Source organism: Pimephales promelas, chromosome 15, assembly GCF_988280905.1.
Source record: "Pimephales promelas chromosome 15, fPimPro1.hap1.1, whole genome shotgun sequence".
Classification (NCBI taxonomy): Eukaryota; Metazoa; Chordata; class Actinopteri; order Cypriniformes; family Leuciscidae; genus Pimephales; species Pimephales promelas.
Genome location: NC_142783.1, coordinates 28,750,108 through 28,772,871, shown reverse-complemented (window position 1 = coordinate 28,772,871; position 22,764 = coordinate 28,750,108). Strand labels below are relative to the sequence as shown.

The 22,764-nt window shown below is 34.4% G+C and overlaps 2 protein-coding genes across 5 annotated transcripts; both read left to right on the top strand.

Moving 5' to 3' along the window:
- The first annotated feature begins 1,001 nt into the window (after positions 1-1,001).
- Positions 1,002-9,424, top strand: mapre3a (microtubule-associated protein, RP/EB family, member 3a). 2 transcript variants are annotated; one of them, XM_039667768.2, is made up of 7 exons: positions 1,002-1,134; positions 2,868-2,991; positions 3,283-3,428; positions 5,094-5,250; positions 7,397-7,530; positions 7,855-8,007; positions 9,208-9,424. In XM_039667768.2, exons 2-7 carry the CDS (start codon positions 2,871-2,873, stop codon positions 9,274-9,276), a joined length of 780 nt encoding a protein of 259 aa, XP_039523702.1. In that variant the 5' UTR covers positions 1,002-1,134; positions 2,868-2,870; the 3' UTR covers positions 9,277-9,424. The 2 variants fall into 2 exon arrangements, with proteins under 2 accessions (XP_039523702.1, XP_088976627.1); XM_089120501.1 differs by having other exon boundaries at positions 5,094-5,292.
- A 2,144-nt stretch (positions 9,425-11,568) lies between these two features.
- Positions 11,569-19,200, top strand: senp6b (SUMO specific peptidase 6b). 3 transcript variants are annotated; one of them, XM_089120500.1, is made up of 22 exons: positions 11,569-11,813; positions 12,019-12,113; positions 12,199-12,315; positions 12,402-12,430; positions 12,547-12,645; positions 13,348-13,454; positions 13,553-13,699; positions 13,794-13,824; positions 14,025-14,186; positions 14,293-14,474; positions 14,804-14,851; positions 15,451-15,498; positions 16,004-16,131; positions 16,216-16,332; positions 16,408-16,530; positions 16,598-16,690; positions 16,810-16,997; positions 17,756-17,814; positions 17,888-17,928; positions 18,062-18,130; positions 18,589-18,739; positions 18,839-19,200. In XM_089120500.1, the coding sequence occupies exons 1-22, from the start codon at positions 11,811-11,813 to the stop codon at positions 18,962-18,964; spliced, it is 2,163 nt and encodes a 720-aa protein (XP_088976626.1). In that variant the 5' UTR covers positions 11,569-11,810; the 3' UTR covers positions 18,965-19,200. The 3 variants fall into 3 exon arrangements, with proteins under 3 accessions (XP_088976626.1, XP_088976625.1, XP_088976624.1); XM_089120499.1 differs by lacking the exon at positions 11,569-11,813 and having other exon boundaries at positions 11,887-12,113; positions 16,007-16,131; XM_089120498.1 differs by lacking the exon at positions 11,569-11,813 and having other exon boundaries at positions 11,888-12,113.
- The last annotated feature ends 3,564 nt before the right edge of the window (positions 19,201-22,764 follow it).

Sequence of the window (22,764 nt, the reverse complement as noted above, 5' to 3'; positions counted from 1 at the left end):
TAGAAAATCATTGTTTTATAGTATTTTCCAATATATATATTTTTAATCAAATAAATGCAGGCTTGATAAGCATAAGAGACATCTTTCAAAAGCACTAAAAATAATAATGTTTCCAAACTTTTAGCTGGTACTGTAACATGCGTATAATGATTATACTTACATTATTAAATCACTTTAATTCACTTTTATAAAAACTTTTGCTGATAATTTACTCACCCTATGTCATTCAAGATATCCACGTCTTTCTTTCTTCAGTCAAAAAGAATATAATGGACTTCATTGGAAACCAAATGGTTCAAGGATCAAAAGAGAGTTTCAGTGCAGCTTCAAACGACACCAGACGATGAATAAGGGTCTTATCTAGGACCCTTTGAGTCATGACTCGAAAAAAGATTTGTTCCTTTTGATGGACGAGTTTGAACAGGAGAGTCACGACGCTCATCACAAAACAGAGCAAGGCGAGCATTTGTGCTTATAAAACGTAAACTTTATTATTTATTTTTTAAATGGCCAATTGTTTCCCTAGATAAGACGCTTATTCATCGTCTGGTGTCATTTAAAGCCCTTTGAAGCTGTACTGAAACTCTCATTTGGACCTTGAACCGTTTGGTTCCCATTGAAGTCCATTATATGGAGAAAATCCTGAAATGTTTTCATCAAAAACCTTAATTTCTTTTCGACTAAAGAAAGAATGACATGGACATTTTGGATGACATGGGGGTGAGTAAATCATCAGCAAAAGTTTTCTTTAAAATGTGAACTGCTCCTTTAACAAACAGTATGTAAGGCGGATACACTTTATTTTAAGGTGTCGTTGTTACACTGTAGTTATACTTTTAAGTACTGAGCCCCCCACAATTAGAGCAAACTGTGTTCCTTTAGAAATAACGGGCTGTTCCCATAGACAGAAGAGGCTGTTACTCGGTATTATGAAAGACTTGCGTCTGTGATGAAGGGGCGGGGCGCATGCGCAAAGAAGGCCAGTGTGTTGCAGGAGAGCGTGGCGCTATCGTGCGCTGTCCGTAACTAGGCAGCAGGCAGCAGCGGCGCATTAATATCTGGCAACCCACAGCAGCAGCGGATTGCCTTCTACCAGTGTAATATCAACATTGGAAAGGACGCAGGCAAAATACAGTGAGTAGAACATTGTTAAAATGTTATAATTAATCGGATTTATTCCTAATGTATGACATTAAATAGGCGTCTTTTGTCTGTGTATTATGCGTTATGCCTCGCGCGTGTCTAGTCTGGTGTTGCTCGTGCACGGCGGGGCCTGCAGAGAAACTGTCACAATAATGGACCGTTTGTTCATTACATATCACTGCACGCCAGTGTGCTGTTTTTAATAGAGCAAAACACACCAATTCTGTACACATTTTATGTCCACAGAACCAAAAAGAGCCATACTAGTAATAAACAACGCGTTATTATAGGGCCTGTCTGTCTAATTCCCATCGTAATATGGGAATCACACGGAGACAGTAGGCTATAGTTTAAAATATCGTTTGCTGATACGATAAATAAACCATAAAACTAAATGATTTGTTTGTAACAAATACGAATATTGTAATATATAACACACATGATGACAGTCATATGACAGGAAAACGCGCACGAGACAGTTTAAAATGTATGCAGCTGAATATAAAATAAGCCTGTCACCTGTCAATCACGGCTTCATTTCTTCATATTTAAGGGCAGACTCCTGACCAACCTATGCAATACATAGGCCTGTAATATATACGCTTTAAAACTTTTTAGAAAATTGCCATTATTAGTAGTGTCAATAATAATATTTCAACTTTTTTTGTTGCCTTTATGTATTTTGGGGCGTGAGAAAGGCAAAAATCCTATAACTTAAAAATAGCTAGGCTATATAAATTAGATGATCTTAGAATGTTCTAGTATGTTACAAAACAAAAGGACTGGTTTATTGTTAATTTAAATTATTATATTATAAAATGATAAATATCCCTAAAACCAGCTATTCTCTGACTATAACTTCATATAGAATATTATAAATAATATTACATTAGTTATAGTATGTAACTTTTAAATCAACGTTACTATTATGTCCTGACGGAAAAAAATAGGTCAAATAAGTTTGACCTAATTTTTGTTAACACAGTTAGATACAGTATATGAAAACAATTATGATCAGGTAATATCATATTAATATTTTCTGTCATAGTCATAATGTAAATAAAAAAAAATCGTAAAGATTGTTAAATTGATTTTTAAAACATACATTTAAAAGTGATTTATGATATGTTTGTAGTTTGGTTAGTAGTAGGTTTTTTTTTTCTTCTTCTATTTTTCTGTCCAATTATTATGTCAACTTTTATTTCCATGCATATTTGTTTGCATTTAAAAAAAAGTGTAGTTACAAATGATCTTCTGCTGAAATACTAAACAAAAACATTTTAATCACATTTTTTTTATTGCATTTAATATGATACGATAGTCAACAACACTATATTTTATATTGTGCTGACATTTCAAAACATGTAGCTGAAATCGTAGTTTTGTAGGTTATGTTGTCCCAGTTCTTACGAATCAGAGTTTTAGAAACGTCATGCTGTGAAATACACACACATTGTTTCTCTGTAGAAGATGTGTGTGTGTTTTCTGCATGCTGAAGGTTTACAGATGTCATTTCCATCATGCAGTTTGCAGGGCGCAGAAGATGTGCATGGTTAAAAATCTCAGAAACACTTTAATCTGGATGGATTATCTTTGGATGATTGAAAAATAGTGTAATTGCAGTTTGACTACTGAAGAACTGAATATCACTTCTGATTACCCATATGGAAACACATTGCAAACACTGTCCATCGTGACTTTGTTCCTATTGTTTTTCTTTGCAGGAGATGGCAGTGAATGTATACTCCACGTCAGTAACCATCGAGAACCTAAGCCGACATGACATGTTGGCATGGGTGAACGATTCGATGCAGCTCACCTACACCAAAATTGAACAATTAAGTTCAGGTGGGTCATACATACTGCCTTATTTCACTAAGTGTTTTTGTCTTTTATGTCATGAGTGGCACTCAGCTGCCCTCCTCTTATTCATGCTTTTGATCATATTAAGAGATCACATACAGTATCTTCAGTGTTTTTATCTCTACCTGTGTAATCAGTCAAAAGCATTGCAGTCCTTAACACTCGACACTAACAAGGTTAACAAATCACTTGCAGACATGTTGATCAAATACATTCTTTCATCATGCATTGAATGAGCTCTATTGATCTATGTTCTCTTTTGCTGTTTGTCCTCAGGGGCGGCTTATTGTCAGTTCATGGACATGTTGTTCCCGGGGTGTATTCTTTTGAAGAAAGTGAAATTTCAAGCAAAACTGGAACATGAGTATATACACAACTTCAAAGTACTCCAGGCAGCTTTTAAGAGGATGAACGTCGATAAAGTTAGTGGATCCTTGGATTTTGCACATTTGCTTTTATATATATCTCATATTCACTTTTCAAAAAACTTTTGCTGGTAATTTACTCACCCCAATGTCATCCAAGATGTCCATGTCTTTTTCTTCAGTCGAAAAGAAATTAAGGTTTTTGATGAAAACATTCCAGGATTTTTCTTCATATAATGGACGTCATTGGGAACCAAACGGTTCAAGGTCCAAATGAGAGTTTCAGTGCAGCTTCAAAGGGCTTTAAACGACACCAGACGATGAATAAGGGTCTTATTTAGGACCCTTCGAGTCATGACTCGAAAAAAGATTATTTTTATTTATTTTTGAAATGAGCGATTGTTTCGCTAGAAAATACCCTTATTCATCGTCTGGTGTCGTTTAAAGCACTTTGAAGCTGCACTGAAACTCTCATTTGGACCTTGAACCGTTTGGTTCCCATTGAAGTCCATTATATGGAGAAAATCCTGGAATGTTTTCATCAAAAACCTTAATTTCTTTTCGACTGAAGAAAGAAAGACATGGACATCTTGGATGACATGAGGGTGAGTAAATCATCAGCAAAAGTTTTTTTTTTAAAGTGAACTACTCCTTTAAAAAAACAAGTTATATATACATCTCGTACTCTAAAACCAAATTATCTTTTCTCAAATATAAATGAAAGCTTATTTGAGCTCAGTTGATTGAATGAAGGCAAGACATGTTTATTTTTATATTACACACATTAATCGAAATAGAAAATCTAAATGTTTGACATAATATCATATAAGGTACATGAGAAGTAAAAAACTTGAAAATGTATTTAAACAAAAAGGAAGCCAATACAGAAATAAAGAAGATAAAAAAAATGACATTCAGCATTTTTGTAATTTAAAAATTCTTGTTTAAAAAAAATTCAAAAAATTGATTTCCAAGAAAAATTGAATTCAAAAAATTCTTGTAATTTAAAAATTATAAAAAATGGTTTTAAACAAAAAGCATCCTGACGGTATGAAAATGAAAGTTTATTGTGTGATTATTAAATGGGCCAATTAGTGCCCGCTTTCACAGACAAGACTTATAGGGTTAGTTGACCAAAAAATGAAAATTATGTCATAATCAGAGTCACAACTCAATCAGAGTTATATTCAAAATATATTTTGGCTCTTCCAAACTTTATAATGGGAGTGAATAGTAATTGAGGGAGTAATTGAGCCCAAAAAGCCATTGTTTTACCATATTATAATATTTATGAGCCCTTCACATTACTATTTTTAAAATACAGACATCTCTAATAAAAATGAGAAGTAACTTTCATCAATACCATTAAGCCACATTAGTTAAAATAGTTATTAAAATTAAAATGAGTTCTACAAGTTTGGCTGATAATATGTGATATGCATTGTATAGTGTTTGTTATCTAATGGAAATAATAGTGATAAATGTATATTTTTGTTTATCAGATGTTCAGAAGGTGATCAGTCAGGTCTGCAGGTGTTTGATGCCGCTTGTCAGGTTATCTGAAAATATTACTGAAACAAGCGAAGGTTTCTAATATTTCATTTCATGTATCAAATATATCAGATATTCCTAGGATGGGAGAAACCGATAAAAATGACACCTCTAGATTACAGTTCATTATAATATTGATCTAATGATTTGTTTTTCTCTTTTGTTATCCAGATAATTCCTGTGGAAAGATTAGTGAAAGGAAAATTCCAGGACAACTTTGAATTTGTCCAGTGGTTCAAAAAATTCTTTGATGCCAACTATGACGGAAAAGAGTATGATCCCCTTCAAGCTAGACAGGGCCAAGATATGGCACCTCCACCAAATCCAGGTGAACACTTTTCCTACAAACCCAAGAGAACTGGTCCCTCAGGTAATATCCAGATTCTGTCGCCCCTTTTGCTGCATTGATTGCTGAGCTTCTAGTGACTGACCGCGTGCTCTGCAAAGCAGCTGGTTATGCACGGGCCTCATTTACTCCATGCCCACGCTTTCATTAATGAGGAAACAAGGAATTCAGTATTTAAAAACCTCTTTGTTACTGCTTAAAGAACTGCCTTCTTAATATCAGTACTAACAATTAGTTTTCCAAAATCAGTTCCTCTCAGTGTTCTCTCATGTGCTGTCCTGAAAGGGTCATTGCTTGCTTAGTGTGACTTTGGTCAGTCCTATTCATCCCTCAGATTTTTTTATTGTTCATTTCACTCAGAATGAGTTCCACAAATCATGCAATTTATTTGAACCCTCTATTGCATGCATTATGAAAGAAATGTAAACATTATTAATTTAAATTATTTGTCATAAAATGTATCTTATTACTTATATCTAAGAATATTTACCCCAAAAATGTTGGTAATTGTCTTTTTTTATTAAAATAATTGTGCGGCAACACTATGCAATTGATTGATGCCGTCCCCTGGTTTACAATTTATGAGACAAATTTAATTTTAAAAAAGCCTGTGAAAAAGCCATAACTTGACAATATTTTGACGTTTTGTTTTACAACGTAAATTGCACACACCCATACCCAAAATGTGAATTTTGAAGCAGTTTTGTTCATTTTTGAAAATGTACATTTGTGCATACGCAGAAACCAGCGGCAAATTAGACTTCCAGGTCAAACAATTAGTTTAGTTTAATCAATTTTAGTTTAGTTAATTATTTTTGGTATTTAATAGTTAATACAATTACAAAAAAACAACATCACTAATAACACCCTTAAAAACATTTAAGCAATTTCCCATTATATACACTACAATTCAAAAGGGTCAGTAATTACTTTTAATCATGCATTAAAATAATAAAAAAATAACAGCAAATGTATATTTTATATTTCAAATTGCCTAAATTCATTTTAATTTCTTCAAAGAAACAGTGTTTCTGCAATGGCTGCTAAATATTCATCACAGTAATACATTACATAAAAAAGACCCATGGATATTGAAATCAGTTATTTTTACATTGTAATAATATTTCACAATATTATTGTTTTTTCAGTATTTTGAGTAGAGATGTTTTTTTTCCATAAACAAACTAGTGTGCAAATAATGTATATGACTAATTCATACAACTGTTTGTTTATTTATCTAACTTGTATAACTATTTTAAAAAGGGATTTTATTCACTAATAAATGTGAATCATATTTTTGATAGGAAAACAGAACAGAGCAAAATCATCCCTTCAGTAAGAACACTTTATTGGTCTTTTATTTTTGCAAACTGATGAAAAAAGGTTGGTTGCCCTGAGGCAACATTGCACAATAGAGGGTTAATAGTCAAGTGCTGGAAACATACAGTCCCCAGAGAGGTATAAAAGTGGCATCCTAATTTGCTGACAATCGACAGCTTTTTTGATCGTTGGGGTGGATTGGGAATGTGACCTCCAATTTGTTTGTAGTCACATCTCTTCACACTTCCCTGACTTTGGTTAAACCTGCCAGATATACCTGTGGAAAACTGGCTTTTGAAACAGTTAACGTTTGATCACACACACCACAGGCTTAACCAAAGTAATGGGGTAACAAATTGCCCATGCTATAGCTTATTAAAGGCTGATCTTACTGAACCTCTTAACTCATTTTATCATTTTAGTGAATCATTAGCTCTGTTCAAAAATCTAGTGAGCTGCCACCATAGATGTCATTTAAATGCATCATAGGTTCATTCCTGAGGATGGGCAAAAAATGATCTTATGCAATGCTTGCCCAAACAAGGTATTGTAGATCTCCTTATACATGATAATTCAATGTTATAAGCTTACTGAAAAAAAACAAACAAACACCCAAGAGGTTTATAGACCATTTCAGATCAATCACTTATGAGGGTCCATTTTTGCCCACTATATTTGGAACAGAGCTAGAGTAAATTTGTTTAAAGAAGCTGATAGAAATGGAAAAAAATCTAAAATTGCATGGATCAGTTTGTACATTTCCTGAACAGCTTTCTATTATCTAAATGCTAAACATTTCCAATTTCAGGGCCTCAGAGAACATCGCCAACAGTACCTAAAAACATGCCCACACCACAGAGGGTGACCACCACCATAAGGAAGAACCCCTCACATGCCCGAAACGGGACAAGCGATGCTGAAATCATGGAGCTTAATCAACAGGTAGAGTCCCCGGGAGGGTAAGGAAGTCTTACTCTACCTTGGAATACTTTGGATTGAAGATATAAAATTGTATAGAAAGAAAAGTGTAGGTAGATTTTGCATTTGTCATTTTTATCTTTCTTTTCTCCCATTTTCTTAAGACCATTCCTGATCCCCTATCCCACCTGTTATGATAATCGAATTTGATTTAATATTCTGAAATAAACGTGGATATAGATTGTCTCGTCATTATAAGCATACTAACCTTTTCCCACCAAGGAATGGTCATCTTCTGATGAGTAGTGGCTTACATTTTGTCTTTTACTTTGTTTTTGTTTTTTGAAGTTGATGGAGCTGAAGTTAACTGTGGACGGTCTGGAAAAGGAGAGAGATTTCTACTTCAGCAAACTTCGAGACATTGAACTGATCTGTCAAGAACACGAGCCCGAAAACAACCCCATTATGAGCAGGATAATTGACATTCTGTATGCCACAGAGGTACTGCAATGACATTTCGTTGATAATAATTTGACTGATGTATCCATGAGGTTGATTCATAATTGCGATATCTGGTCAGTTTTTTATCGGATGTTAACCGTGTTTAGTTGACAGTTCTGCTAATTTCTACACGCGCTATCCAGTCGGTTCATTAGCAATCAATCCAATTGCACTGACCAGCAGAAATCTGCTTGAGTTGAGCCTCATGCATCGCTACACTATTAACAATAAACAATTGATCTCGGAGTCAGACGTGAAAATACTCAAGTTGAAATTTCCCATTTCTGACCGTAGTGTGTTTCTGTTAATCACGCAAAACAGTCACATGTACACATCAAGATGGCACCATGACTCAATAAAAGTCGATTTTGTGCTCTAATGCTAATTATGGTAAAAACTAAAGTCATGATTTTTAAAATACTACAAAATATATGATTTTTTTTTTAACCCAAAAAATCTGATATCTTTGTTTTTTTACATGCAATTTTGCATTATTCTGGTTAGTTCTCACCATCTTGGAAATCAGAATTGAAGTGACATTCAAGTTAACTATCTGAAATTAGACAAAAGACGTCAGTTCCAAAATCTACTGACAACAGTTTATGAATATATGAAAAATACCAAGTTGAGGCTTCAGAATCAGATTCAATTTATTGAAATGGAAATGGCAATGGACATGAATTGTTGCTACTGTAGTTTTAATTAGAGACCCTATTAATTTGTGACCTAAATGACTAGTCTTTAGAAACTTTAATGGGCAAAATAAAAGTGCATTAAAAACATTTAAAGTACTGGCATTGATATTCAGTATATTCTATATATTCTCTCAGGCCTTCTTACTAGATATCGGCAAAACTTTGCCAAAAACATCAGTTGACCAGTCACTGGCATGCTTTTGAAAGCATGGAACAATTCAGTGTTTAATATAAGCTGCGTCCGAATTTGCATACTTATGGACTATTCTATGACTTTTTGTAGTTTTATGTAGTGTATTCCACAATACTTAATTATCTGAATAAACGAAGTGTGCAATGTGGAGGGGGAGGGGCTATCAGACTCCAATGTTGAATGCCAAAATCACCTTATAAAGTTCATACACTGACTGCACGGTTAAGTACATAGTGTATACTGTAAGTGCATACTGTAGTGTATAGTGCATTATTTGAGAAACAACTACAGTGATCATCATGTTTCATACAGGATGGCTTTGCACCGCCAGAAGATGATGAAATAGACGAGCAGGCCCACTTGGACCAGGACGAATACTGAGCATCCTCCTTTTCTCTTCCACATCGTTGTGATCCTTCACCATTTCCTCTTCCCACCACTTTGAATGACCCCCACCCCCTCTCGCACGCTGTTAATATCCCCCTTGGTTTCCTACAAATGTATATATACTCTTATATGTTTGTCCTCCGCCGCTGGTTTATGCACTACATACGCATCAACAAACACTCTCCGTCCTCATCCCATTCAGACTGTAGCACCAATAACGACACGTCCTAGCCGTCTCAGCATGTTTTACATATCGACATAGAGAATGAAGAAAATAAAAGGCATCGTAGATTGTCGGTAGCACAACGGACTGAAAAGAAAAGTGTAAATATTGTGACATGAAAAGATGTTTTTAAAGAAAAAAAGAAAATGAAGAAAATTGTCGCCTGGAATGCAGTTACTCATTGTGAGATTTTCTTTGAGGTCTGTTTTGGCTCCATTCAGTATGAAATGATCAACATCACGCCATCCATCTGTGTCTCCAGCTTCAGTCTGCCTCTCTCACTGACTGTATACTTTTAAAGAGATGCTTCACTCAGAAAGGACAATTCTGTTATCATTTACTCACTCTCATGTCATTTCATATATTTATGACTTTCTTCCATGGAATAAAAAGTTCAATTCAATGTAGACTGAAGCTTCCAAGCTTAAAAAAGAACACACGTGTATCACAAAAGTGGTCCACACGATTCATACACTATATTCTCTAGCGTCAAATACACCCGTGACTGGATAATTAAGTCAATGATCAGGTAGATTCATTCAGACTTTTTTCAAACAGATCTAATTGATTCATTAAAAAGAATGATTAATTCAAGAATCAAAATTACACTCTCCAGCAAGGACAGCTAGAGTAGTCGTCAATATTTTCTCTGAATAATAATGCTTCAGAAGATTTGGAGTGGAGCGCACAATTCATATGTACAACTTAATTTTTTTTTATGGTGCATTTGCATCCTTTTTGAAGCTTGAACATTTTACTCACCATTTATACTTTAAATAAATTATCATAAAGGGTTGGAACGACATGAAAGTGATTAAAATTACAGAATTTAATTTTTAAGTGAACTATTGCTTAGCAGACACCACCATCAGGAAGAATTGCAGTAATATCAAACTCATGCATCTTTTACAGTATATCTGCCAAGATATTGATGTCAAGTTTGTCAGTGACGTGAATAAAAGCTGAACAGTAGAGAGGACTTTATGCTTTTAAATATGGATTGGGCCAGTGACAGGGTAAATAAAAGGAAAAAAAGACATTAAAATGTGTCAACAAGGCTTTAAAATGTGTGTGACAACATCATTTATGGCACAGGTTGTTTTGCTTATGCCCAGGGAGCATGTGAATGTTATACATTGACACCTGAGTGATTGTCATATTCCAAGAGTATGGAAAGTTATATTACCGTCATATTCAAGTAGTGTTCATGACACCCTTGAGCATGAGGGACAGTACTTATTGTTACTGTGTGTGTGTTCATTTTATTTTAGTGGCAATCAAACCTGTGATACTACTGATCGGATGATGTCATGTCGAATTGAACTGACGTTTGCTGCTAGTGTTGCTGCATTTATGTGTTTTGTTTTGTATTTATTTTGCTCAGCTATTGAATAGCGTAGGGCTGTGCATTCTTAACTGTAAAACATAGCGGATTTGTAAAAGGCCCTGATTAAATTAAACAGATATGCTAGATTCCACAGTCATTTAAATCTGCTTCTCTCTGTTTAGAGAACCGGACTCATCTTGTATTGTCTCAGTATAGCCATAATTGTGTTTGCATAAATTGTTTTGAGTAAATTAAACTTTCATGAGAACAGTTTTGTCCATGGATTTCATAAAACTGAATATAAAAGTGTTAGTAAAATGTTACGGCATACAAAAATGTGCTTAATTACTTTTGAATAATGTCAATGCAAACAATCTTTATGCAAAATACTGTATAGTTGTTGTTTTGGAGTGAAATATGATCTGGGCACAGTAAAATAGGGTTAGTTTTGATTTCATGATGATTAAAAAAAAAATAGGAATGCTGTAAAATGTTAATATTTGTAAATATTTTAATGTTTTTATTCAATTAATCTTTCTTGTTTATTTCTTTTGATAGTTTTTTCTTCTTTATATTAAAAAAGCTTAGTTTAAAAAAAAGCTTAGTGAACTAGCAAACTGTATATTTGTATTTTGTTGTTTATTTGTACTTTTGATGGTAAACATTATTTATGTAGTTCCCCGTGTAGCCCTGAAGGAAATAAAAGGTGGTGTGGCTGTGGTCGGAAAAGATTCGGAGCTTTTTATAGAATCAAGTAAATGATTCAATGACCCAGTCAACGCATCGCCACCGTAGCGTTGTAAAACCAACTGAACAGATTCAAAAGCTTCGATTCATTGGGTTGAATCAAAATCCCTAAAACCGCTAACAAACACCTGTCAACCATCAGAGTAACTGATGAGTTTACGTTAGGTAAAGTTTGGGAGTTTATTTTTATTTGTTGGTCGGAGGGCCAACCTAAAAAACAAATACTCTAAAATGGTGAGTGGTAAATCTGTTTAAATAACTGTTAGCAGCTAACGTTAAGTTACGTCAATCAGCGTTCTCTGGCGAATCAAACAGGGAAGCCAAACACGAAATGTTTTATCTTTTTCTTGTTAACGTAATTTCTTTTATTAAGGTAAGCTTCACATTCATTCTAACTACTGTATATTGTGCTATCTCCATGTTTCCGTGTTTGGAGAAGGTACGTGCACTTGGCCAAGATCGTAAAAACAAAATCAAACCGCTGAAAGGAAACGCCATTGGCAACAATCTGGTCGCAAAGCGAACAATACTGACGTGAGTATTTGAACGACTTAAATCGACAAACACGAATTTGTTCGTATGAATTATCAAATAAATGTATATATGTGTACTATTTTAGTGACCAGCCTCACTCAACGGTCAACAAAAGCAAAGCTCAGCCTTACACACGATGTTTTGAACAACCATTCAAACGCTTCAAATTCGCGCTGCAGTCCAGTTGGAGAAGCGACACCAGGTTTGACATCACAAACATGGTCAGGGCAATTAGCTGTATTTATTTGCTTAATAAAATGAATGTGACTATTGACTCTGTCCCAATAGGAAACCTCTTACCAACAGTCATTCTGTAGGTAAGAACGTGTTTACATTCTAATAAGCCTGATATTGGTTATAATACTTACTCAATATCGCTGTTGTTGTAACGTAAGTTACTTTAGTTCAAACTGCATCATAACTATCTGTACAGATGCGTTGTCCAGTAATGCAGACGAGGAGACCATAAATAGAGTGGAAGACAGCTTGATGGATACAGAATATGAAGATATTTTTTCATCTTTTGACACGGGTAACGTTAGCTTATTAAAAAATGTAAGCACCATCACACAATCAATAAAAACAGCCCAGCCCTGTGCCGTTTGATTGTAGAGTTAACCTTATAGCCTACTGTATCTTATTTGATATACAAATTTCTAAGGCCTCTAAATGATCACCAAGATATAAACGTTTGTGAAAAACTTGTTCCCAGTGTACTATTTACACTATGTTATTTGATTGATATTACATACTTAATCAAGTAAAAGGCCCAGTTGTATAATTCTAAAAACGTCTCCCCTTCCAGTCATGGTACACATGATTTTGCTGCTAAGCATTTAAATATCATCTTAACAAGACATATTATTAGTAGTATAGAGTGACGTGATAATTAAACGCTTTTATGTAAGTAATCTGCTATATTTTGTAAAGATATCATTTATTTACATTACAAGCAATCAGAATTTCACCTTGCTTCTTAGCCGTAAATATCCGCAACTGTGCCAAATTGCATATTTAATTTTTTTTTTTTGCTCCTCGAGAATAAGCTCCATACAGTATAATCCTATATTATACTATACTGTATGAACCACAAAAGGGTGTGTCTTTAAATGATACTCAGCGAAAAACACATATGCAAAATGTTTTTTGTTAAATTGTCGAAAAAAGAAAAGAAGTCTTCTATAAATGTCAGGCTTAACAAGGTTTAACTTTTTTTGGTCTCCTCTGCCAACAGATACTTTTGTGGATCACAAGAAAAGCACTTTTAAGGAATTTATTGATGACTCGTGTCCAGAAACACAACACAACGTAACACAACGAAAATATCGAATGAGAGATGAGGTATAAAAGAAGGACAAATAAAAATGTACTCATAATGTTTTGATTTAATATTATTTTTTAGTTTAAAACTAACTGAACCCATTTCTTTTCTCTAACAGTTTGGAAACGTCGTCCAACGTGTCGGAGTTAAAAAGAAACATGTTGCACAGACAATGAACAGTCTTACGCTCAACATTAGATGTTTTAAAGTTGGAACGCTGACCAAGACAATCAGAAGATCTGATCCTCTGACTGTTCAATGCACTGTAATATTCATTAGAGGTTGACTGAATTCATAATTTATAGATCAGACTTCAACATCTGATATAATCACATACACTGTGTGTGTTTCATTTACAGTTTACAGTGGATTACATTGAGATTGCAAAAGGTAAAGCATGTGCACATTCGCAAACAGCAGGCTTTGTTTAGACTCACAATTGAGTCCTCAAAAATTAACATTTGGAATAGGTTTTAACTTTTCAACATACACTAAAGTGATAAATACATTTGAGTAACTGCAATCATTCAAAGTATGCAATGATTCATGGTGTTAATAATATAACATTTCCTCTTCTATTTCATAAACAGGACGAATAGAAGCATCAAATGTGATCGCTTGTGAATTGTGCACCGTGAAGAAGCTGCCGTCCCTGTTTCTACACACAACACCTGAGATATGCCTTTACCTGCAGGTCCAGCTTGACATGTTTGAAGATGATTCAAGTGTGTGGTGTGACTGCCAGAGCAAGAGTGAGTTGCAAATATGAACATGCAGCATTCTATCCATGATGAAATGTGATGGATATTCCTGCTTTGAGATTTAAATTATGTAAAATGGTTCCTATTCTCTCCTCAGATGAAAAGAAATATGTTGTCCTCATGTTTGAGAATGAACTCACACTCCCAGAGCAAATCAGACTTGAGGAAATATTCACAGAGATGAGCAAGTGTTATAACATCAGCTGTGTTCCAGTTAAGTTGTCACTCGAAGAAGCCAGTAACCGACTGAAGTCACACAACTGTGCCCAAAAACAGAAGGTGGGTCAAGACTTGCAGTTCAAATATGTTTGTCATCATTTACTCACCCTCATGACATTCCAATCCTATATTTATTTTAATATTTTCCCCTTTTTTGTCATATGGTTTTGAATGTCCTTGCATTAACCATACACAGATCAAATAAACAGCTATTATAACTATTATTACGGTGATTAAAAGTTCACTTGCAAGTTTAAAAGCCTTTGGCATCTATAAGACGCATCTGGACTTAAAAATGACTAGTGCACTTCAGTCATCTTACTGTGTATAGTGCTGCCTTCTTTCTACTGTCTTGTACAATAGCATTTATTTTATTTTGCTGTGTTCAGATCGCTATACTTCAGCCTGAAGAGGATGAACTTCCTGTCATGAGTCAGGTTTCTCAAAATGTTCATTTCTTTTGTGTTTCCCTTTTCCTGGTTCTCCTTTTTCTGTTTTTCTTTTCCTCTTCCTTTTCCTTACCCCCCCCCCCTTTTTTTTTTTTGAAAAAAGTCTTGCAGTTTAAAGGAGCACAAAGTAAGAATTTTTACCTTAAAATAATGTTTTCAAAAACGTTTCAGTGGTTCATCGAGTCGTGACATGGTGAAATGCACTTATGCACCTTTATCTGATATATTCATGCTATGTAAGATCGGGTCTTGTTTTTGTAGTTCTAATGAGGATAAAATCATTAGAAAATCATAGATAAAATCAATGTAACTATTTATTATGGTGATTACGGGTGCACTAGTAATACACTCACCATCAATGAGAAATTGAGCAGGTGTTCCTAATAATCCTATATATATATATATATATATATATATATATATATTTTTTTTTTTTTTTTTTTAAACTTTAGATGTAAAATTAAGTGATTTTGTGCATCTTGACTTAAAAATGACTAGTGCTCTTCAGTCATCTTACTCTGTAAAGTGCTGTTGCTTTCTTTCTGTTGTCCTGTCCAATAACTTCTATTTTGTCTTGCTCTTTTCAGATCGCCTTGCTTAATTTTGAAGAGGATGATCTTCCTGTCATGCGTCAGGTTTCTCAAACTTCTCATTTAATTAATTTTTTTACTTTCCATTCCTTTTCTTTCCCTTCGCCATTACTTTCATTTCTATTCTACTTCCATTTAGCCTTTCCTTACTTCTACTTTTTTATTTTCCCTTTTATTGTATGCACTGGTGAATTTTAAAATTTCCTCTTTTTCCTTTCCTCCTTTCAGTTCATTTTCCTATCCCTTTCTATTTCTGTCCTCTTACTTCCATTTCCCTTTCCTTTTCATTTCTTCACTTTATTTCTTATATTTTTTTTACTTTAACTGTACTTTTGCTCCTTTCCTTCTTTCAATGTCTTTTTGAAATTCCTCCTTTCAATTAAATTTCCCTTTACCTCTACTTTCTTTTTACTTATCCCTTTCCTGTTCCTCTCAAATGAACACAGATTCAATCAAATATAAATCTTTTAGCACCAATGACAAAGTAGAGCAATATAAATCTTCCTTTAACATCTTTTTCAGTTGTTTAGCTCTTTCTTTCAACGTTCAGCAGGCCTTGGTGCCATTTTTGCCCTCTCCTGATGCCCCTCGATGTGAAATTGCAACCCTCAGTGTCTCAGACAGTGATGAGGACGATTTGATAGAGCTCCCTTCATCGCCCAAAAAGGAAATCAAAAAGTCAGTTGACTGGCCAAAGCTGAGATGATGATTTATTGTGATGTTCTTATCTAGAAGAACTCTTTTCTTTTTCTTTTTTTGCAGACTGGTTGTGTACCCACCTCCTCCAGCTAAAGGAGGTCTAACTATCACAGAAGAGGACCTCAACTGTCTTGAGGAAGGCGAATTCCTAAATGACGTGATTTTGGACTTCTATCTAAGGTTTAAGTGGTAAAAGTACAAAGTAAAATCTACTTTAGTCCATTGGCACTGTAATGACCTCTTGTTTTTGGCCAGGTATTTGGTCTGCGAGCAGCAGGAAAAGGAGGACGCCATCAAGTGCCATGTGTTCAGTTCATTCTTCTTCAATCATCTCACTCAGGAGGATCCCAAAAGGCTTCCGGGAGCTACAGATTTATCGTATGTATAATACGGTCTTGTAAAAATACTTAATCATAATAGGTGTAAACACTGCACCGTACCACAGCATTCAGGAGCGCCGGCACAATCGGGTGAAAACGTGGACCAGGAATGTCAACCTTTTTGAGAAGGACTTTATATTTGTCCCGATTAATCAAATGTAAGTCTCTTCACAAAACTGCACACCCTGTTGATCTTTTTAAAATGTCTTTGTAGATGTTTAGGTTGTGTAAGTTTGGTAAAATAAAGAGCATATCTTCCTTTGCAATGTCTCCTAAGGGCTCACTGGTACCTGGCTGTCATCTGTTTTCCTGGCAAGATTTCACAGACCAGTGATTTGGATCTTCGCCTCAATGGGCGAAGGCAGTCTGTGGAGTATCTTTTTGATCAATCTCCCCCAAATCCCATGTCCCTCTTCTACTCTCCAGAACCCTCAAAGCAGCTCTCCAGTTGGAGTCAATCCATAGGTAATTTAGAAAACCGATGGTTCAGTTCAAAATGGTAGGGTAGGGTAGGGTAAAGGACAAAATCTGTAATCTTTTATTTAGCTGAAGGCTAGCATAAAGGCAAAATGCTGTTTTGAAAGTATAGCTACAAGTACTTAATGCAAGTTTAAATGTATTGAGCGCATGAGAGACATAATATTACTGTATTACTATTATTATAATTATTTTTTAATAATGTGTTTTTTAATTCTGTTATTCTCACAATGGCTGCAATTTATTTTTATCAAAATACAGCAATAACAGTAATATTGTGAAATTACGATTTAAAATGACTTCTATTTGAATATAGTAATTTTTTTCCTGTTATGGCAAAGCTGAATTTTCATCATCATTACTCCAGATTACTCCATGTCACATGATCCTTCGTAAATCATTCTGATATGCCGACTTGCTGCTCCAGAAAACCATGTCCAATTATTATCAATGTTGGAATAAGTTGTGCTGCTTAATATTTTGTGGACACATTAATACAATTTCTTTGTTGAATAGAAAGTTCAAAAGAACAGCATTTATTTAAAATAGAAACATTTTCTAACATGGTAAATGTCTTCACTTCACTTGATCAATTTAATGCATCCTTGCTGAAGAGAAGCATTAATTTCTTGAAATTAAACCGGCCCCAACTTTTGAACTGCACTTCAATTATCTTCTGAGGAATGAGTGAAAATAATGTTCTGTGATCATAATTATGTCTCACTATGGCTATTTGTCCCCCATAGATGACTTGGAGCAGAGTTTCTGCTTCCTTTCAGATGTAGAGGCTGAGGATGATGTTCAGGTAATGTGAATTAATCTCTTTATTGCTGTAACAAATCAGTAAAGACTGAAACTTTTCTATTTCTGATTTGCAGGCTGTCAAGAACAGATCTGTCCTTAACAGTGTCTCTAAACAGTAAGTCAAGGACATTTCCTCTCCCTCAGATGCCCCTAAAAAAGAATGTTCTCTGTACCCTTCACTAGATGGCAGTAACACTTCTTTTAGTCGATGAAATGCTTCATTGTACACTGTCTGTCTGTGTTTGTAGGCCATGCATTCTCATCATGGACTCCCTCACCTCCAGTGGAAGATCATCAGTGGTGCAGATACTCCAAGAGTAATTATCCTCTTTTGTTTCAAGTGGTTGATTATTTTTGCACCTGTCCGCTAATAGCGAGCTCACATTTTCACATTAAGCAGCAAATGTCACTAATTAACTACCGTTTCCTGTGAGACAAAAAGTCTTCCTCAAGAGGGAGTTTGGCAGCTTAGGAAGCCGAATCCTGCACTGAACCACATTCAAATCTCATTGGTTGGGATTTTGAATAGGCCTACTAGAAAGAATCATTTGTTTAAATCATTTCCAAGGATTCATAGCTGACACAAAAATGGAAATCCGCCCCTAAACCGACCAAACCACATCTATGTTAGCCAGCTAGTTAAATTTATATTTCAAATGGCAGAATGCACAATAAAATGTTTAATACATCTCGCACACACAAAAAATGTTTATGATAATTGTACACAAGACAATATTGCCATTCTAGCTAGCCACTTACTTACTGTATATCCAAGATACTTACAAGAGGAATGGAAGGTCAAAATGGGCTCTCAGCAGAGTTTTGGAAAGGAAGTGATGAAAGGATGGAGTCCCCTCGTCCTACAGCAGGATAACTTCACAGACTGTGGCATCTACGTCCTACAGTATGTAGAGAGCTTCCTCAAGGTATTTTAACTGAGCATCTGTTTCTTACTAGATGTTAGCATGAAAATGTGTTTTTTTTTTCTTCTCTGTTTAAAAATATTGTTCTTAATCATTTTTTAGGACCCACCACAAACTTTCCATAACAACATGGACCTGAATAGCTGGTTTTCAAGGAGGACAGTGAAGAGGAAGAGGGGGCAAATCAAACAGCTCATTATCAGACTACATAGGCAGCAAACAGCTTAAGTTTTTTTTGTTTTGTTTTTTGAGGTCACGCTTCCTACAGACCATTTCATGTTACTACAATCTCAACCTTTTCCTATAGGAAATTTCCTAAAATTTACAAAAGAAAATTGCTGCTTTAAATGAATAATATTACAATGAATAAGTTATTTGCTTTGGAAAAGATGATTTGTTCATGAAATTCAATAAAATAATGTGTGTAAATAGAATAAAAATAAAAGGACCTGTTGCTGAATCTACATTTGAGGTTTGGTTTTGTTCTTTTGTTGTAAAAATATCCCATTGTTTTTTCAGGCACTAGTAAATTTTAAGATTTTGGGCTATCATTTAAGGAAGAAAGCATCCAAAATACACATTTACTGTTAATTTTATTACATTTTATCTTTTTGCATCTGTAGATTTCAATTATAATACATATGTTTCTCATAATTAGTTTTTTGCTCATGCACAGTCAACAAACTTGCACGCAACAAGCTTCAAAGTTTTTCATTTACTCACCCTCAAATATTTTCAAACTTGTAACTATGTGTGAGTTTCTTTCTTCTGCTGAACACAAGAAATTATATTTTGAAATATGTTGGTAAACAAACAATTGATGGACCCCATTGCCCCATTGACTTCAATTTGTTTTTGGACTTTGCTATGGGAGTCAATGGGGTCCATCAACTGTTTAGTTAGTGGTTACCCAACATTCTTCAAAATATAATTTTTTTGTGTTCAGCAGAAGAAAAAAATCCACACAGGTTAGGATATTGATGTGAACTATCCCTTCAAACCTGAAGAGTGCACTACAATTTCTAAACGAAATTGCAAAAAATTACTTTTCTAAGAAATTTCCCCAAACACTCTTTCCTTCTGCCATTGGTTGGTCAAACAATTAGTCCCTGTACAAACTCACGCCATTGGATGAGTTAGTGTTGCTTTATTGCTGGTTGAGATGTACAAACATACAGCTATCCTGTGAGCGCCTCAGGGAAATTGTACTTGTAGTTGTCTGCATATTCAAATGTAAAAGTTTTTTTTTTTGTTTTTTTTTTAAGAATGAAAATCTTCCTCTGTGAGAGATAAATGCTCATTATGAATCACACCACCGGCCTTGTGCTGTTCTCACAGCTCTTGGCTGCTTTTGCCACAATGGCTTATGCATATTTTAAACTCATTTAATTTGCTTCTGTCTGATGGACGGCAGAATTTTTGGCTGTTCACACGGATGGTCAGGCTGGCATCCTGAGTGATCAAGACAGATGAGCATCTGCCTCCCAGTACTCAAAATGTAATGCTTGATGTATTTCTGTGTTCCACCCTGGGCAAGGATTTTTGGACCATAATGTAACACCTGATTCCTGTGTACTTCATACTATAATATTGAGAGAACCAAATGCAGTATATATATATATATATATATATATATATTGGCTGACTGATGTCTGAAGTAGTAACAGTCCTTCATAGGGTTAATGTCTGCAATGGTGCGTGTTTGACATTACGAAAATAACTATCTGTTGGAGTGGAAAGTTCATTAAATTCTCAGTTTGAAAGGTCTCATACTGTAGCTTGTTTCATCAGATTAACTTTGAAACCTTAAAAAAGCCCACCTGTGATGACCCCCCTCTTGAGATTGCATCCCTGCTGTGTTCCCCATATGAGTAACTTCCTTTATCTCTGTTAATTCTGAAGTGTTCGAGCTAATGAGGCTCTTTGAGTGGATCGTTCACTCGGCGCTCAGTTATTACTTCAGTGCTTTGTGGAATTACCCATCTGCCAGCAGGCCGGCAGCATATGGAATGAGTTGTAATTTAAGCTGAAATGTTTTTAAGGGATTGGTTACCACTGAGGGTATAAGGAGGGCAAACCCAAATAGGGAATTTGCTGTTAGATTATTATTATTTTTTTTTTCATTATTTTTTTTGGGATTTTTGATAGTATTAATGTTTAATAATTCATGAATATCCACATGGTAGGCTGTGAAAAAGATTCAACAAAACAAATATAATAATAAACAATAGTGATAATTATTTGGTTAAAAAAATAAAAATAATATATATATATATATGATTTGATTTATTTTATTAATCCCTGAAGGTATGTATATATGTATGTATAACCGATATGTATATATATATGTATATATATGTACATATATATATATATATATATATATATATATATATATATATATATATATATTAGTGTTATTTCACTATTATTTCAATACTTATTGAAATACTTATAAAGCATTTTTACTAGAATAGAATACAAATATTTTAAATTAGCTTTTAATTTTACTTTTTAATGTAGTTAATGTGCTTGTATTAGTTTGGGTTTATATATTTATTTCTATCTAGCTTTAATTTCAATTTTAGTCAACATTTAGTTAGAATGTTTTTAAATAATTGTTCATTGTTGTTTTCGTTTTGGTATTTTAAGTTTGTTTTTCATCTGATATTTTTCATCTGGTTAATTATTCTGATTTTTACCCCATAAATGTACAGTGTCATTTCCAGAAATCAACTGAACTTTGCATTCAGACTCAAGCAATCTTCCTGATGAGGTTTATAGGCTCCTTATTTTAATGAAACATTCATATAATTTGTTAAACGTTGTGTCCACATGCAGTGTAAAATCAAGCTGTTGTTCGCCTCTGTTGTGTTACTGGCATATACTCTGGCACACCTCGTATGATTGTTTTTATCTGCAATTCTCCTGGGAAATGCAAAAGTCAGTGTGGCATTAAATCTAATTAACGATTCTTCAGGCTTACCAGATGACAACTATAATACTCCTGTTCCAACCTCTTTTGAAATGTTTAGCTGATGTTTAATATTAGTATGTGTGGTCACAAGATGTCATTCTGTCAGAAATAATGCTGTATGATTATGTGAGACTCTGGCTCAAACTGCAGGCTATTAACCTGTACAAACTCCCTGAGAAACATTTCACCATGATCTAAGTCTTTAAAACTGTTTTTATCATAGCCGTTTTGCTCAGAAATTTGATACATTGCCACGTAGTGAGATATCATGTGTCCTAATTAGATTTACAAACACAAAGTCTGCTTTCAATGAGGGATTAGATTTCAACTTAGGAATACTTCTATAAGTTTTGAATTACAAGCCTTTAAAATATTAATGAGTCTCCAGTTTGTATCAGTTGCACACCTTTTTAGTAACCATGACAATCCAGTAGGAAGCTCTTGACTTTCTCTTCATCCCTCAAATGACTCTTTTTGATCTCCAGCTTTTGCAACAATGAAGTGGGATTTCTTCTTAGAATATTATTTTACCATTTACAAAGTTGAGGCTTGATAATATTGGTTTGATATTAGAAGACATGGTCCCTTTGTGAGTATTTTCCTAGGAATGCGAGTTATTTATATATTTAGAGTATAATGTAAAGACCATGTAGAGATTTTTTTTGTTGCTTTTTTCAGACCCATGTGATTTTATGTGTATTTATTGATTTTTTAAGCAAGATGATTTGTGAATTGATAGAACATAAAAAGAAAAAAAATACTTGGAATTAAAAAATAATAATAATATTACAATTATAGGCAAATATAATATAAATTATAGTCATAATAATTCTTGTATAGCCTAACATTCTGCATTAGGCTACTCAACTTTTATTGTAAGTAACCAAACTGTGTTGACCATGTTAAAAGTCAGGTTATTATGGTCATTAGATTGATAAATACAGAGGCTGTGTTCCAAAAACCTAGTGAGTTGTCTACCTAGACAGCATTTTGGGGCTTCAGGGTAATTCCTAAAGTTGCTTCTGCGCGTATGGGGTGCAAAACTGTTGCG